At 32.1% G+C, this 15,743-nt stretch overlaps 8 protein-coding genes across 8 annotated transcripts; 4 read left to right on the top strand and 4 right to left on the bottom strand.

The window, feature by feature from the left end:
- Positions 1 to 415: 415 nt before the first annotated feature.
- Positions 416 to 1,216, bottom strand: BX663DRAFT_222315 (uncharacterized protein). The gene has a single exon (XM_051521793.1). The coding sequence runs from the start codon at positions 1,133 to 1,135 to the stop codon at positions 470 to 472; it is 666 nt and encodes a 221-aa protein (XP_051379151.1). The 5' UTR covers positions 1,136 to 1,216; the 3' UTR covers positions 416 to 469.
- Positions 1,217 to 3,633, bottom strand: BX663DRAFT_222320 (uncharacterized protein). The gene is made up of 11 exons (XM_051521794.1): positions 3,576 to 3,633; positions 3,447 to 3,518; positions 3,252 to 3,345; positions 3,091 to 3,182; positions 2,764 to 3,028; positions 2,550 to 2,691; positions 2,412 to 2,493; positions 2,236 to 2,311; positions 1,721 to 2,164; positions 1,422 to 1,652; positions 1,217 to 1,306 (listed from the first exon to the last, which is right to left on the bottom strand). Exons 2-11 carry the CDS (start codon positions 3,455 to 3,457, stop codon positions 1,298 to 1,300), a joined length of 1,446 nt encoding a protein of 481 aa, XP_051379150.1. The 5' UTR covers positions 3,458 to 3,518; positions 3,576 to 3,633; the 3' UTR covers positions 1,217 to 1,297.
- BX663DRAFT_522513 (uncharacterized protein) lies at positions 3,316 to 3,834 on the bottom strand. Its single transcript, XM_051529392.1, has 2 exons — positions 3,409 to 3,834; positions 3,316 to 3,345 (listed from the first exon to the last, which is right to left on the bottom strand). The coding sequence occupies exon 1, from the start codon at positions 3,813 to 3,815 to the stop codon at positions 3,555 to 3,557; it is 261 nt and encodes an 86-aa protein (XP_051379149.1). The 5' UTR covers positions 3,816 to 3,834; the 3' UTR covers positions 3,316 to 3,345; positions 3,409 to 3,554.
- Positions 3,835 to 4,786: 952 nt separating this feature from the next.
- BX663DRAFT_564202 (nuclear condensing complex subunit) lies at positions 4,787 to 8,866 on the top strand (the record flags this gene model as incomplete). Its single annotated transcript, XM_051532041.1, has 14 exons — positions 4,787 to 5,179; positions 5,270 to 5,735; positions 5,832 to 5,842; positions 5,958 to 6,217; positions 6,304 to 6,683; positions 6,826 to 6,983; positions 7,082 to 7,290; positions 7,355 to 7,414; positions 7,482 to 7,601; positions 7,671 to 7,746; positions 7,814 to 7,940; positions 8,025 to 8,244; positions 8,320 to 8,569; positions 8,700 to 8,866. Exons 1-14 carry the CDS (start codon positions 4,873 to 4,875, stop codon positions 8,864 to 8,866), a joined length of 2,811 nt encoding a protein of 936 aa, XP_051379148.1. The 5' UTR covers positions 4,787 to 4,872.
- A 663-nt stretch (positions 8,867 to 9,529) lies between these two features.
- BX663DRAFT_522507 (glutathione S-transferase) lies at positions 9,530 to 11,086 on the top strand. Its single transcript, XM_051529391.1, has 6 exons — positions 9,530 to 9,605; positions 9,690 to 9,740; positions 9,804 to 9,830; positions 9,853 to 9,955; positions 10,022 to 10,705; positions 10,867 to 11,086. Exons 1-6 carry the CDS (start codon positions 9,591 to 9,593, stop codon positions 11,016 to 11,018), a joined length of 1,032 nt encoding a protein of 343 aa, XP_051379147.1. The 5' UTR covers positions 9,530 to 9,590; the 3' UTR covers positions 11,019 to 11,086.
- Positions 11,087 to 12,672: 1,586 nt separating this feature from the next.
- BX663DRAFT_555255 (uncharacterized protein) lies at positions 12,673 to 13,017 on the top strand (the record flags this gene model as incomplete). The annotated part of the gene is made up of 1 exon (XM_051531603.1): positions 12,673 to 13,017. The coding sequence occupies one exon, from the start codon at positions 12,673 to 12,675 to the stop codon at positions 13,015 to 13,017; it is 345 nt and encodes a 114-aa protein (XP_051379146.1).
- Positions 13,018 to 13,678: 661 nt separating this feature from the next.
- BX663DRAFT_460769 (uncharacterized protein) lies at positions 13,679 to 14,067 on the bottom strand (the record flags this gene model as incomplete). Its single annotated transcript, XM_051523940.1, has 2 exons — positions 13,679 to 13,954; positions 14,010 to 14,067. 2 exons carry the CDS (start codon positions 14,065 to 14,067, stop codon positions 13,752 to 13,754), a joined length of 261 nt encoding a protein of 86 aa, XP_051379145.1. The 3' UTR covers positions 13,679 to 13,751.
- Positions 14,068 to 14,156: 89 nt separating this feature from the next.
- On the top strand, positions 14,157 to 15,303 carry BX663DRAFT_522504 (uncharacterized protein; the record flags this gene model as incomplete). Its single annotated transcript, XM_051529390.1, has 2 exons — positions 14,157 to 15,078; positions 15,158 to 15,303. A coding segment is annotated over one exon (408 nt), but the record flags the coding sequence as incomplete, so codon positions are not given.
- Between the last annotated feature and the right edge of the window lie 440 nt (positions 15,304 to 15,743).

Genomic DNA, 15,743 nt, shown 5'->3' with positions numbered 1-15,743 from the left:
TTTTATTTTTTATCAACATACAGAGGAAGAGGATTAATAATGATATTGTAAATAGTAATTATATCAACAGAATTAATAATAGAGGTTAACTTGTTGTTTATTCTATATTGAACAAAACAATCAAAAAAAGCTTTGGCTGTTTAGTCTTAGATATAGGCATTGTTAATATTGTAGTAGGTACATTGGTATTAGCGATGGGATTACTATACATCATTATTTCCTTTTTAATCTTTCCTCCACCTAACCCAATCACTGTCAATTGGAGAAATTGGAATGATTTCAGTGCTGAAGGACTTGATTTACCTCACACAAGAAAAAGTCAACATATTGTACAACATCAAATCATAGTCAATAATAATCAAGTAGAGTGTTAAATTCTATTTAAAAAACTAAAACTAAATCTAAATTATAATACATAATAACATTATAGAGTGAAATGCATGAACGCTTAAAATCACCTCCTCCTCTTTTACACCAACACCATTTTATAGCCAGCCAATAGACCACTTATTAACCCTGACCATGCTTGAAGCTGTCCATGACAAGAGGGATGAAATATATCACAGCCTATGTAACAACACACATTTTTTTTTAAATAGATATAAATAAATAACAGCTCATCACACAGATACAAAAAAATAATCATTTTACCGCAAAATACTAAATCAGCTATTGATTTCAATACAGTTACTTTATTCATTCGATCTCGACTCCATTCTCTCATTTGTCTTTTTAGGTTAACTAGAATACTCATAAACCAACAATAGGCTGCTATTAAGGCAGCATAATGTTGTAGCCTTTTATTCCGAGGCTGGATAATACGACAAAGACAATAGATATCGTCTGCAATTGCATTCACGATACGGTTAAGGATGAATAAGTTTGTAGGTTGTCTTTGAAGAGAATGGAAATCATCTATGGCTGTCCCTAAAGATAATAATTGTCGAGTAAGAGAAAGCTGATTGGTCAAGTTGTGAATAAAGGGTCGAGGTCGATATAAAAGAATGACTTTTAAAAAATATTGAATGATCTTCATTGACTTTTCTCGTCCATCCAAGTGTTTAAGAAACTTGTCAATTAAAAGCTTTACATCATTATGTTTATTAACAGTGGGTGACTTATGAGGTTCAATCATAGTTATAAACAATTAAAAAGAGGAGGAAAAAAAAGAGAAATAGGGAAAAAAGGGGGGGGAAAAATATGTATATGAATTTATAGATTATCTAATCATCTTCTTGAAAAGCAAACGATTATCTTATTTGCTAAAAATAGTAATCTCTGTCACAATATGTAAAACCTAATCAATCTATCATATCCCATACACCACAACAAAATGAGTATAAAGTGAATAAATCTAGATATAACTGAAACACGCACACACACACACACACACACACACACAAAAAGAATAGATATCTTACCTTCACAGTCGAATAAATTCGTCTAATCATTAAATATGTACTTATAAAGCCTATCGTTCCAGTACATACACCTATCATCCCACATATCATAATTAGACGTAATACATATATAGTCATACTCATCAAGCCAGTTATATCAGATTTTAGTAATAAATAAAATAGCCCATAACCAAATAAATAAATAATAGGTGAAGCCCCAATCATAAAACAAGACCACCACCATTGATGATCCTAAAATACAAATTAGTAAAAAAATTAGCTTTGTCTTGTCTTTACTTTTTTTTTTCTTCTGGCTTTACCTCTGAACATAACTGTAAAAAGATAAATATAACTGTTATCTCTGATACAGCAATTATCATTAAGATAGAATTCCATATAGTATCTTCTATTGACATTGCAAATTCTCCTCTTGTTATGGATACAAGGAAATTATGCCAATTTAGAAATATAATAGAGAATGGGATAATACCACCTAATATCGCTCTAATTATATTTAATTGATACCAATTCTTACTAGGTATAAGGCGTGGTATCTGTGTAATTCGTGAGGGTTGTTCAATACGATCCGCTTTTTCACCAAAATAGGCTCCTAAATAGGTTAAGGGCAATAGACAAAAAAACCAAACTGAAAGCAGAGATAGCCAACCTGATAATGAAATAGCTAAAGAAGATTTATGTGTCCATGCTATCATACTGTATATAAATAAAATGAAAACTAAACAACTTGGAACTATGCATGCTGTCTATATGAAAAAAAAAAGATGTAAATACATTCATATAAATATTATAAATTGCATAATGCCTACTACTTTACAAGAATACTATTTAATACCCAAGATTTACCACGAAATACTTTATACATTCTAGCACTCCAATAACTACCAGGCACACTATATAAATTCCAAGTATAAATAAGAAGAGAAAAAAAAGAGGGAGGGGAAATAGATATATACATGTATATATATTGATTGCAATGCTCTGTGTATATACCTTCCCAGTAAAAATAATAATGTAAACCAACGAGTCAATGAACCTGGCTGAACAGGATTGCACCAATTCATCTTCAATGCGCCTATTTCATAACACCATAAGTTTGATTATATGTTATAATAATTGCATCTACTTTACATATTAAACCACTAAATACAAATATCAATTGAATACCAGTTCCCATGAATGGAGTTAATAATCCACCATAAACAGGGCGTCTAAATACATCTCTATGGATCAATTTCCATCCTGTAAAATCTTCTGTATTATCATCATAAATCTATTTTTAGTAGAGAGTCAATATTCGTGTTTAGGTGTATTTTTTTTTTTGTATTCTATTTCATATATAAACCTTAATATCTTCACTATTGCTATTGTTATTAGGCATTGTCTTGAATAAGATGAATCCAATGATGATACATAATACACTATCAACAGTCAGTCCATTCCAGAAACTATATCCGACAGGATGTGGTATAATATAATTCTGCCAACGTTTAGCATTCTTTACTTGCTTCCATTTTACAGAATAAGTAAATATGACTTGTCCTCTTCTACCTGTTACTTCTTGATGTTCATAATCTACTGAATTTTTCATACAGTCTCCTTCTGCAATTCTATATTATAAACAATTTAATTAAAATAATTGAAGGAGAGGAAAAAAAAAAGGATAACTTACGAGTCAGGATAAACTTCGAAGCCTGTAATATCGCCTTTCTCGGTATAAAGTACTTGAAAAATGACATGATTATTGATATATGTGTTCTCTCCCTACATACTCATATAAAAAAAAAAAAAATTAAGGAACAGCCATAATGTGACACTTTTTTTTTCTATTACCTTTTTAAAACCCAATGGAAATCCAATTCGATAATTATGTTCAGGGGCTTCATTTGTATAAGAAACAGTTGAACCAATTAAACCATCTAATATCCTAAATGAATTAACATGAGCAAATAATGCCTCTCTTTTTTTTTAAAAAAAAATATTGATATACCATTCTACTTGATAATTATTTGAAATTAAATCGCTTACTTGAATAGCATCTTCAACACTCCAAGCTTTTTTACAAAGTAATTTACATTCTTGATCTTTTAAAAAGTTAATCTACACATGGAAAAAAAAAATTAACTACTCGAAACTTTAACAACTTGCAATATTTACTTTATAATCGCTTGGAATGAGTCGATCGCCTCGAATATCCTCATCAAAGATCAATAAGCTTTTTTTTCGTGATGTGTGTGAAGGTGGACATATAAAAGAAAGTGACGCATAATCATAGGTTAATTGACTCTTTATAGAAAACAGTTTATTGTAATAAAGAGTTATTTGATCGCCTGATTTATAACATTGAGCTTTTTGAAATAATAATAAAAACAAAAGGAATAGGAATTTCCTTGTCATTTTTTTTTTTTAAAAAAAAGAAAATAAAATAAAAAAATACAAAAAAAAGTAATAATAGAAATAGGCTTTTCACTTTGAATTTAGATAGTGTCAGTTTTTTTTTTTGGTACGAAAAAAAAAAAAAAATCAAATTCGGATTTTATGCTTACCTTTTCTGGAAGAAACGAGAATAGAATTCAGATTAGTTTTGGACAAATTAAAAGTTATATTAGATTTTTTACTTGTAATAATCTGAATCCCCAGAAGAGAAACCATATTTGTTATAGCGATACTTTATATCTGTTTAGTTTCTACCGAAAATGGGAAGCCTACCATTACCTTTCCAAGCCGACAAACTTATCTTCATTCTATTTCTTGCTGTGTTTACGTCGCGCTGCCAAAGTAGATGACTCATTTTACAAAGAAGTGCAACATAGCCTTTAACGTGAGCAACTTTCTCCAAACTATCTGTTCCGCTTCTACTGTAAATACGAGGAATTCATCATCTCGTCCACAGGAATTACCAGCATCTTCTCGTCTCTTCAAGTATCTCCACATTATGCCAACTATTTCTCGACAAAGGCCTTTTCAGCTTTACCGAGTTTTTTTTTTATGATAGAGATAAGAAAAAAAAAACCCACTTAATATGCCTCATTATTTAAATTAGTCTAAAAGTATTATACAAATATGTCGCATAAATAGTGTTCAATGTTTTATACTTGTTGCCTTATTGAAAAAAAGAAAGAAAAAAAAAAGCTCACGACAGCGCATAGTAACTTGGAATCATTCTTTATATAAACTTAGTTCCCTTTTAGATCAAACTAAACAAGTAATACATGAATATATTATATTCAAGTATTTTATGTGTGAATCAAACATCACTAGGGAAAAGAGAAACAATGTTGTTTTGTTTATTTCATTACTTTGTCTGAAAATTTTTTTATTTTTTTTTTTTTTTTTTTTTTTTCGTCTTTTTCTCTCCTTTTTTTTTTTTTTTTCTTGCCAACATATCATAATTGTATTAAAATATGACTAGAAGAAAAATCACCAAGATCCCAACATTTTAGAGAAATCAACTATGGAAAAAGAAGTTGCACTTGCATCTATGAAGCAGATCATAACAGAGATATTTATAGATGCCCAAAAATCCGATACTATGCTACGTAGTCTGTCGATCCGTTTACGAGATGTTCAATTAGGTTGTTGCTTAAATTCACCAAAAATGATGGGTCAGCCTGAAGACATTAACTTTGAAGGTGAAGCCGACTTCATCAAATATATCTTTAAAATGGTTAATGTTGTCATCAAAGCAAAAAGAAAAGATCCTATAGCTGATCGCGTACAAAGATTTATTGCTGGATTTATACATTATATTCAAACTAAAGGTATTATACTAGCCGATTAATAATATACAAGAAAGAAATTGTAAATATTGACACTATTATATTCATATGCATATATATCTAAATTTTAAGATGAGGAGGCTAAAACAAAAGCAAAGGCAAAAAGAAAATCAGAACAAGAACAGATGGATAAAATGGATCATGATCATCCAGAAGAGAACAATAACAGCGAGCAATCAGTTAATAATGACAATGAAGATGATGACGAAGATGAAGAATATGAAACAATCTCTTCTAGATTTGTTGAAAGTTTAATTCGACATTTGTTTCGCGGATTTTCAGATTCAAAAACATCGATTCGAATTAGATGTTATCAAATTATTGCTCTTTGTATTAGTTCAATGGGTGAACTTGATGAAGATTTGTATCAAGATTTAAAGAAGCATTTATTTGAAGGATATGTTGATAAAGAAGCAAGTGTCAGAGCTCAAGCTGCAACAGCATTATGCCGTTTACAAACAGACACAGAAGTTAATCGTTCAGATGGACAAACGATTCGTGATAAACTTTTATGGAGCATGAGTCACGATTCTAACTTGTAAGTTGTTGTTATTGTTTCTAGTTTCTACTACATTATGTCTATATGTATTATTCATTCAATATGCATACATATCTATTTTTTTTTGTATTATAGTGAAGTAAGACGTATTATTTATATAATATCGATGTGACGCAACAAACACTGCCTTATATTATTGAGAGTATACGCGATCCAGATGATATTAACCGAAGAGTTGTATATATTTAAAGCCTTTATCAGAAATTAATGATTTTAGAATATTAAGCTTTGATCAGCGCAATAAAATATTAAAATGGGGATTAAATGATAGAAATGAACAAGTTCGAAATTCAGCTCTAAAGATGTTTGCAGAAAAGTGGCTTGAACAAGCTGGAAACAATCTTATTGAATTTCTAGAAAGATTACAAGCTACAAAGCAACCAGCAACAGTATTAGTAGATAAATTACTAAAGGCCTTTTTTAAGCAAAGAATCGAAGTATTTAATGATATTGTTTTGATGGTATGATACATAAAGATTTGAATATTCTCCTTCTGTCTTTATAGACACAAAATAATAATAATAATTATTATTATTTCTTACTTTAGAGGAATTCTGGAATAATCTTTCACCGGAAAGCGCCTTGTTTGGCAAAAATAGCTATAGAATTTTTACAGACTAATAATCTTGACGAACAATTGGAAGCTACCTTGCCTGAAGTTACACGCCATGTCTTTAATTTGGAAAATTATTTTAATCTTTATCGTATCTCAATTGAACAAGGAGATTCAGTGGCAACTTATGAATTTATTTTAATACAGTTACTTGATATAGCATTATGCTTGGATTATGCTGATGAAGTAGGAAGAAGGAATATGCACGAACTTTTAAGAAATATTTTAAAAATGCATGAATTAATTGATGACCATCTTGAAAGGGTATTGAAGGTTTTCAGGATGATTTCGATTGATGAACGTGACTTTACAAGGTAATCTACATTGACACATTTGTTGTAGTCGAAAGAAACTGTTAAAATTAAAGCATTTATTCCCTTTTTTTTAAGATCTATCATTGAAGTTATTTCAGATATTCAAGAGGAGGCCCTAGACCCATTTTTAGATTTAGATGAGGATGAAAACAATAAACCAAAAAGAATCAAAAAACAGTGAAAACTTGGTAGCAGTTAAGCGATCTTCACAACAAGATACTGACCAAAATACATCTGTAGATGAAGAAACAGGTGGCGATCTTGATAATTTAGTGATGCAGTTCCGTTGTTTAAATATTTGTAAAAGAATGTTAGAGAATAGTTATGAAGTAAGGCTATTTATAAGGGGGGGAGGGAGGGTCTATTATATTCTATACTAAATTGTCTAAACTTTGTAGCCATTAGCAGATATTCTAATCTTTATGGTTTATTAAATGACCTTATTGTACCAGCAGTTCAGAGTTCTGATCCTTTGTTACGTCAAGAAGGTTTACATTGTCTTGGTTTATGTTGTATGCTTGATAAAAGGCTTGCACAGCATAACATTGATTTATTTGTTACATGTATTAAACTTGGTCATGAAGATCTAGTTAAAATTGCAATTAGAGTAAGAGATAATTAGCAATATAAAAACGAGGAAACAAAGAAAATCAACCTTTATTTCTATATAGATCTTAGGTGATATTCTCTTAATGTATGGAGCAGACTATATTTCAGATCGTTTAACTAGTGTAAATATCTATTTAAAAGGAATACTGTACATGAATTCTAATATTTATATACACTATGCATTATTAGCCGGATGATGTTAGACAAGTTTTCGAGTTTGGTTTAGACCACGATAACACAGAGATTCAATCACTGACTACACAAGCCTTATGCAAATTAATGTTGTTTAATAGATATGGTGATGATGAGGTACATACATATAAAAATACCATTCTACGTATACTCATCTTTATATACATGTATATACATATATATTAGTTGCTTAGGCTCATGGTTCTTTTATACTTTTTCCCTAAAACTGTGATAAATGATTTTAACAATACAATTCATCAATGTTTAGCCTATTTTTTCCCTGCTTCTGCTACTCTTCTGTAAAACATCAAAAGTCTTATCTACTATAGCTATCCCAGCATTAGAAGAGCTTTGCAATATTTATGGTGATTTAGAAAAAGATGAAACAATGACTAACCCCAAACAAATTTCAGAAATGCTAGCTGATTTAAGTGATCCACGTAAATTAGTCAAAAAGTACGTACAAATGAATACTGAAAAGAAAAAAGAAAAATAAGTTAAATATCATTCCTTTTTTTTATTTTTATTTTTTACCTTCAGGACAAACCCAAAACAGCCTTCATTTATGGATGATGAAGAAAAAGAAGCTGGATTTGATACCCCTGGCGAACTTGCCATTCAAGCACTTCAAATAATTTTAGGAGAAAATGAAGGGTTAAAGAGAAGAACAATGTGTCATTTTGTACTAAAATTATACTTGGATAAAGCTGAAAAGGAACAATTAATAGAGATTCAGGATTTGATAAAGCAGATTAATGAGGTAAGAAAAATACATTTATAGTATCAACCTGAATCAGAAATTGATAATATTTGTATTCATGTGTATATATTTTAGAAAAATCCTATCAAGTTACTTCCTACTCGAAAAGCGATTATGAAGATATCTGAAAATATAAGCAATATTCTTAATACAAGTAATGAACAAGAAAAAGATTCTTTAATAATGGAAACTGAACCAACAACAGACATTGATGAAATACAACAGCATAGTGCTACTCAGAATGCCCAAACAGGGGAAGTAAATTCTAGTAGTCATGCATCTCCTATAGCTACAAATAACAGTAACGAAGGAAATCAGATCACAAGTACTCTCAATAGCTAACGCGGAAGAAGCAAACAATCAAGGCAACACACAGAAGAACAGCCAACAGAAACAACGTTAGTTGAAGACGACATAAATGAAATGAACGAAGAAATATAATAGTGATTTAAAAGATATCGAAAGACAAAATAGTATTATGACCGAAGAAGAAGAAAATAATGATGACAGCAGCAGTAATGATAGTGAAAAGCGTAATAATGACAGTTCTACTAAAACTGATAATGAGGAAGAAAGTAGTGAGGAAGACGATGATGATGACTATAATGAAGAACAGCTCTAATTCTGACAATTAACGTTATCTTTAATAATTATTTATACATATTGTAAAATAGCATCAAATATTATTGCTTATAAACATGTTTATCTTAACTATGAATATTTGTATGTAAATAAAGTCATTAATATTATAATAATCAATCAATGGGCACCTAGTTTTTTTTTTAAAAAAAAAAGAAATAAAATAAATAAAAATATTAAATTGCTTCAGTCAGTTCAATACGTTTATATTCTTGTAATAATAGGCTGTCATAAAGCCTTAGCCCATGAAAGCTATGAGATGTTGTGGCGACGTGCTTATAATGCTACTAAAGTTATTCACCAATCTCTTACGAAATATTGGCAGGTTAACGTCAACTTCAAGCATCCACTTGTAAAAAAAAAAAAAACCCAAAGGTATAGTCATTAAGGACTAATCGTTTTTTCTCAACGGAAAGTTTCAGTTTTTTAAATATGAATGTAGCTTTTACTTTGTTCAAGTTTACTATCTTGATTTTATTCGGAAATATTGCTTCATCAGTTTCAACTTTTATTGTTGTTGACGATATAGCCAGGACAGTTCTAATATCTTATTCTAAATAATAACTTCAATCAGATACATCTTTACAATTTATACATGATTTAGGTGGCGCTGAAATTGTGACTTGAAAACTTTTTTATTTTTTTTTTCTTTGTAAATAAAATGAATTTCGATATTTTTATTTTAATACTGTATCTTTTTTTCGCAAATGGCCCCCATCGGTGTAAGTTCTAATGACCATATTTTATTATTATTATTGTTTATGCATCATGAAATGACTCACTTTTTTTTTGCTATCTCTATTTAGACTATCAAGTCTTATCCTGAAAACCCTCGCGTTGCTAGAGCTCAAATTACTGTAAGTAGATTATTACAAATAATATAGCGATTTATATGAAATCTAATTTATCTTAAATTAAAGGCTGAATACAGTGGTGTTGAATTCAATGTTGGCTTTTGACCTTAAAAAGGATGTTTCTCCTGAATTCTTAGCCAAATTCCCTATGGGTAAGGTTCCTGCTATGGAATCCGCTGAAGTTAACCTCTTTGAATCTTCTGCCATTGCCTACTATGGTAATATAAGATAGTTAAATTACGAAGAAGGAAAATACCATTTACTAACATTTTTTTTTTCAATAGCTGCTGCTCAAAAAGAAAACAACCCTCTTCTCGGTAGCAACGCCATTGAAAAAGCCGAAGTCCTTCAATGGGTCCTCTTTGCTGATAATGAGATCAACAACAACGTTGGTGCTTGGATCTATCCTCTCTTGGGTTACTTCCCCTATATTAAGCCCAATGTTGATGCTGCTACTGAAAGAGTTAAGAGAGCCTTAGCTGCCCTTAACAAGACTCTTCAAACCAAGACATACCTTGTTGGTGAAGCTGTTACTTTCGCTGATATCACTCTTGTTACTTCTTTGGTCTTGGCCTTCAAGACTGTCCTTGACAAGTCTCTCCGTAACGAATATAAGAACGTCACTCGTTACTTCACTACTGTTGCTTCTAAGGATATCTTCAAGAAGTACCTTGGTGAACTTCAACTTTGTGAAACTCCTTTGAAGTACACTCCTCCTAAGAAGGAGAAGAAGCCTGCTGCTCCTAAGGAAGCTGCTCCCAAGAAGGAAGCTGCTGCCCCTAAGGAAGATGCTGAAGAGGCTAAGCCTGCTCCTAAGCCCAAGTCCAAGTTGGACTTGTTGCCTCCCTCTCCTTTCATCTTGGATGCTTGGAAGCGTGAATACTCCAACAATGATACTAAGGATGCCATCAAGTGGTTCTGGGAACACTTTGATCCGAGGGTTATTCCATCTGGAAGGTCGACTACAAGTACAACGACGAATTGACCTTGACTTTCATGTCCAACAACTTGATTGGTGGTTTCTATGCTCGTCTTGAACGTGCTCACAAGTACGCTTTTGCCTCTATGATTGTTCGTGGTGAAAATAACAAGAATACTATCTCTGGTTACTTCGTCATTCGTGGCCAAGAAGTTCCTTTCGAAATCTATGATGCTGCTGATTATGAATCTTACAACTTCCAAAAGATTGAACCTTCTCAATATGAAGAAAAGAAGGAAGAAATCTACAAGTACTTTGCTTGGGACTTTGAAGACTGTGTTGACGGTAAGGTCTTCAAATAAACACGATGCATTTTTTGAAAATAAAATAAAAATTTAATAATAAAAACAACCAATAATTCAAGCTGTAATTTTATGATGATAAGAGTTTTTTTTCCACATTTATAAAAAGTTGTCACTGAGCTTGATTTTGCTGCATTTCTTTCTTGTTTATAATTTTCCTCTTTGTTGTTATTTCACACGAATGACAAAGTAGCGTTTATTCATTGATTTGGTTTGTCATAAGTGTAAAAGTCATCAATTCACACAAAGATAAAGTTTACACTGTCATTACATCAAATCAAACTAGAATATTACCCTTCCTCCATCACCAAAAGGCAGACCATATTATTCTTTTCCCTCCTTCTTTGAAACAATTAGGGATATTAAAAATGTAGACTATCAGGTACTCTTGTCCATCTGTAATGATTTGTTGGAAGACTTGGATCAACTTGGACAACATCTTGAAGCTACCCATTTGAAGGAAATGTGTGGTAGCTTATTAAAGAAACGTAAGCTTGGTTTACGTGTTTTGCGTTATTTTGTGAGACTAACTCCCTTTTTTTTTTTTTTTTTTTTTTTTTTTTTGTAACGGTAATAAAGCAATAATGAAGAAAACAAAGCTTATTCCACAGACGAAGGTCTACAAGATAATGATACTGATTTGGTCAAGAGAAAGGTAACCGTTACTGAAGACTTGGATAATGACGATTTTACATCTGAGGATTGTATCTCAGAATGCAGTGAATCATTACCCATTATTAAACCTGCTATGAAGTTGGAGATACCCTCAGCAGCACGTATTATTGACAGACCTATGAAGAAGCTCTGAACGTATGAAGAGGCGATCACCCACGCTTGTCAGCGAAAAGGCAGTGAACAAGACAAGAACAAAACAATGTTCATCCTTGACAATTTGTCACTATATCTGGCTATTCATACTTTTCTTGGTGGCTATAGATGATATTTATAGGTGCTATTTCATTGGTATTGTGTTTAATATTAACCTCTTTATGATATTACCAACAGTCATGATACAGATCATGGTCTAGTATTATACTTGCCAGATCTCTAATTCAATAAGAATTTCATTTGGAGGTTTTACATTTATTAATTACATAATTTATGTTTGACATAATGATATTGTTTATATAGCATTATTTATATAATGTTTATATTTTATTATATATTTATGTTATGTATGAATACAACAGAAGATGTCACACATAGCAATACTTTGTGTGTCAGTTGTTCTTCACAAAGTGATGTCGGTTTAAAAAATTTATTTGCTGCCTCCCCTTATTCTGCACTATTGACACAATGTGAGTATGTTCCTCTCACGGATGAAATATGCAAATTGCTGAACAAAGACTGGCATTTTTATCCGCAAGTTAAATTTTTTTCTGCGACCTCTTCGCTGGATCAATATTCCTGAACACCAACAACAATCAAGGCAGTTATGGTTAATACTTTAATATACGGTAGAACAAAAACTGTTGATTGGCATCGTGAACCCTTCGGGAAGCTTAAGAATAGTGTGCGCACAACCTCTCTTCCCCCACCAGTAAAGATCGCGCATCCAAATGTTTAGCCTGTTTCGTTGAACAACGCGATGGGAAAACACTGATAATCGGCACCCAGGTTTCTAATGCTTTAGTAACATCAAGCATACGCTTGGATGAAGAAATCTTGTGCTGTTGGAGGTATGTCTTCTAATTTTCAACTCTGTACGTTCAAGGACTCTCTAACATGCAAGATTTTTATTGATCTTAACTCATTAAAATCCGCAAAGGCATTGATTGAAGACCCATCAGCAACATGTGTATCAGATATCGGCATCATATCTCATGAATTACGACAGGTGCGTACGCAATTTCACTCACCATCAACATACACATCTTGCCGTGCTCATGGTCCAATAACCATGATTCATACTTGTCACCCGTTCTCGCTCTTCACTTTAGCTGAATTTGACCGTGGCCGTAGTCCTTGTGCTTCTATTTTTCGTACCATTGTCCGATGAAGTTTTAACACATCGCAACAAAGCTGAACTTGACAAGGAAAACGTCGTTAAATGGATCAAAGAAGCAACTGGTAAGGGAAAAGAAATTCTTACGAAAGTCCTTGGCTTGTATGAAGAGAATAACGACAGCCTTCCAATTTTATTCAATGTCCCGCTCAAACAAAGAATTGGAAAAGTTTGTCATTCTTTTAAAGCCCACAATTGTTTCAGCAAATACTTCGGTTGAAAGCCAAGTGAAGGAGGTCTTTATGATCTTTAGTTGATATTGATTTGTTTTTTTTCTGTTGTTTTTTAATAAAGCTGTTGTATAGTTTAAAAAAAAAGGACAAAACCATGAGACACAAGCATAAATGAATTTTTTTTATTTTTATTTTTATTTATTTTTTTTAGAGAGAATTTCATGTATAGAAAAACAATTTATCTTTTTGCATAAACTATCTAAATAATCCAGGAATTCTAAAGGCGCGTTCTAAAGGCTCCCAATTCTAAAGGCACTCAAATTCTAAAGGCACTCAAATTCTAAAAATTATTATTATTAGTATTATTATTTTTTTGACCAAATGAGCACATAGCATTTATATATGCTGTTTTACCCTTGTCAGATCGCTATGGAAAAAAAGGAAAGAAAAACCCTTTTGAGATAAAAGGGAAAATGTTAAAGTATATGTATAAGTGATGATAATTTACTATCAGAAAATCGTTATTGTATTGAAAGAAGATGATGGTCAGAGGGTTCAGGGATTTGGGAGTGAAGCTAGATAGTTCATCTCAAGCAGAATTGCACATATAGAAGGCCAGTGTATGAGCCAGGCATCAATTAATTTTTTCACTTTCTTAGTATGGAATGTTGATGGTGATAGATTCAAGAGATAAGAGAGTGGATCTTCAATAGATTTGGGGTATCTGAAGGCGGTTATGCATATGTAAACAAGAAAAACTATGTGAGCGTGTGAAGAGTTCATTTGAATGGAAAGGGCAGGCTTGGGGTTTACCAAGAGGTAACCAACCAAGTCGCCATCGCACGCAACGAAAACGTTCACTTCTTGTCATTGGTACCGTAAGAATAGGGTCGATAATTAGATTATTACGGCAATGGGATAAAAGTTTCGAATATTTTTCTTGTAGTTTTGAGTGGTAGCTGTCAAGTGGGAATTGTCTTCGTTTTCTACTAAAATCCTTATGAGATGTAGTGTTAAGAACTTGCTCTAGTACAGTATTTCTGTATCAAATTATTGCGAATTGAAATGTCACTTGTCGCATTTTTATATTCTTAACGATTTTGATAAAACAATGAGCACAGAAGCACAATTCATTTTGGAAGATGGTCAAGGTGGAGAAAGAGATGATACTAGAGCTAAACTGATGGAAGTTGATCAGTATGATCCTCAGATCAAGACCTTGACAACGCTTGGTCAGTATCTGCAATACCAAGTTGATCACCAGCAAGCCTTTGATGAGATTAACGAGGAATCCAATACTCAGAGAAGGGGAAAAAATAAAAATGAAGCTGAAAAGAAGAAAAAAACTTATACAGTATATTCACATATTGATAAGTTCAACTTCATTCACCATATGATTGTGAAGTGTCTCGAAACAATTGCTCCAGTTGCCAGGTTATATAATATTAATCCTCGAACAGGTCAGCGCTGGTGGGATAAGTATAAGGAAAACCCAGACACTTTTTTCGAAATTAAACCAAGAGGATATATCAAAAAGCTCTATATCGAGCACAAGGACTTTCTGGTGGAGCTATTCGATAAAGATCCAGCTGCAACCATCGAGGACGCTATTGAGGAGTTATCGGCTAATTTTGAAGAAATTAAAATGGATTCGACCGCAGTTTATGATTTCTTGAAAGTTGATATGAATTTCATTTTTAAAAGAGCTGCATTTCATGCTGAGAAGAGGAATAATGAGGAAAACGTGGAGGAGAGATACAAGTAGGCTACTCAGATTGCCAATTCAGATGTCAATTTCCTTAGAAATTGCATCTTTATCGATGAATCCGGTTTCCACGTTATTTGAAGCGTACTGGTGCTAGGGGACCTAAAAGAAAAACACCTATAATAGAAGTTGAGAATTCCTAAGCTGTGTCTCATACCATTTTAGGGGTTATTTCTGTCTATGGTGTGATTCATACTAGCGTAAGAATACCTAGTCTTCTCACCTCTCAGCTTGTGCCTGTCTCAGTAGGCAAAAAAAAAAAGAAAGACTGATACCGGAGTAGCAAAAAACAGCAAAAACCAAAGGGTATTAATGCTGACCATTTTGATGTTTTTATAAAAGAAACTCTAGATGTCATGGATCAATTTCAATATTTAAAAAGAGGTATATTTAATTATGGACAACGCTTCTTTCATAAAAGACTTGACATAACTGATCTGATCACAAAAAGGAGCTATAATTATATTTTCTTACCCCCATACTCGCCAGAGCTCAACCCGATCGAACAATTTTGGTCTGTAATAAAAAGTAAGATCAGAAGAGTTAAAATGTTTAATGGAGAAACCTTGCAAGATCGGATTACAGAAGCTTGCAACCAAGTTTCTCAAAGTCATCTTTATAATATTATCAAACATTCTGATAATCGCTTATACAACTGTTTAAATAAAAAGCATATTTAATCTTTTTCCCTTCTATATAATCCTTTTTATTAGTATTGTTGCAGAGTTTAGTAAAAATGCGACAAGTGAAAAAAAAATGCGCCAAGTGAAATTATCAAACGT

This window comes from Cokeromyces recurvatus (assembly GCF_025118155.1).
Source record: "Cokeromyces recurvatus strain NRRL 2243 chromosome Unknown BX663scaffold_33, whole genome shotgun sequence".
Taxonomy (NCBI): domain Eukaryota; kingdom Fungi; phylum Mucoromycota; class Mucoromycetes; order Mucorales; family Mucoraceae; genus Cokeromyces; species Cokeromyces recurvatus.
This window is presented reverse-complemented; position numbering and strand designations above follow the sequence as displayed.

Excerpts from the sequence above, each read along its gene's own strand:
- BX663DRAFT_222315 (XM_051521793.1), bottom strand. The coding sequence starts at position 1,135 with ATGATTGAACCTCATAAGTCACCCACTGTTAATAAACATAATGATGTA.
- BX663DRAFT_222320 (XM_051521794.1), bottom strand. Across the intron at positions 2,165-2,235 it reads GGGTATTAAATAGTATTCTT|ACAGCATGCATAGTTCCAAG; the intron begins GTAAAGTAGTAG and ends TTTTTCATATAG. Across the intron at positions 1,653-1,720 it reads TTTTACAGTTATGTTCAGAG|GATCATCAATGGTGGTGGTC; the intron begins GTAAAGCCAGAA and ends TTTGTATTTTAG.
- BX663DRAFT_522513 (XM_051529392.1), bottom strand. The coding sequence starts at position 3,815 with ATGACAAGGAAATTCCTATTCCTTTTGTTTTTATTATTATTTCAAAAA.
- BX663DRAFT_522507 (XM_051529391.1), top strand. Across the intron at positions 9,956-10,021 it reads TTCTGCCATTGCCTACTATG|CTGCTGCTCAAAAAGAAAAC; the intron begins GTAATATAAGAT and ends TTTTTTCAATAG. Across the intron at positions 10,706-10,866 it reads ATCTGGAAGGTCGACTACAA|AAGTTCCTTTCGAAATCTAT; the intron begins GTACAACGACGA and ends TTCGTGGCCAAG.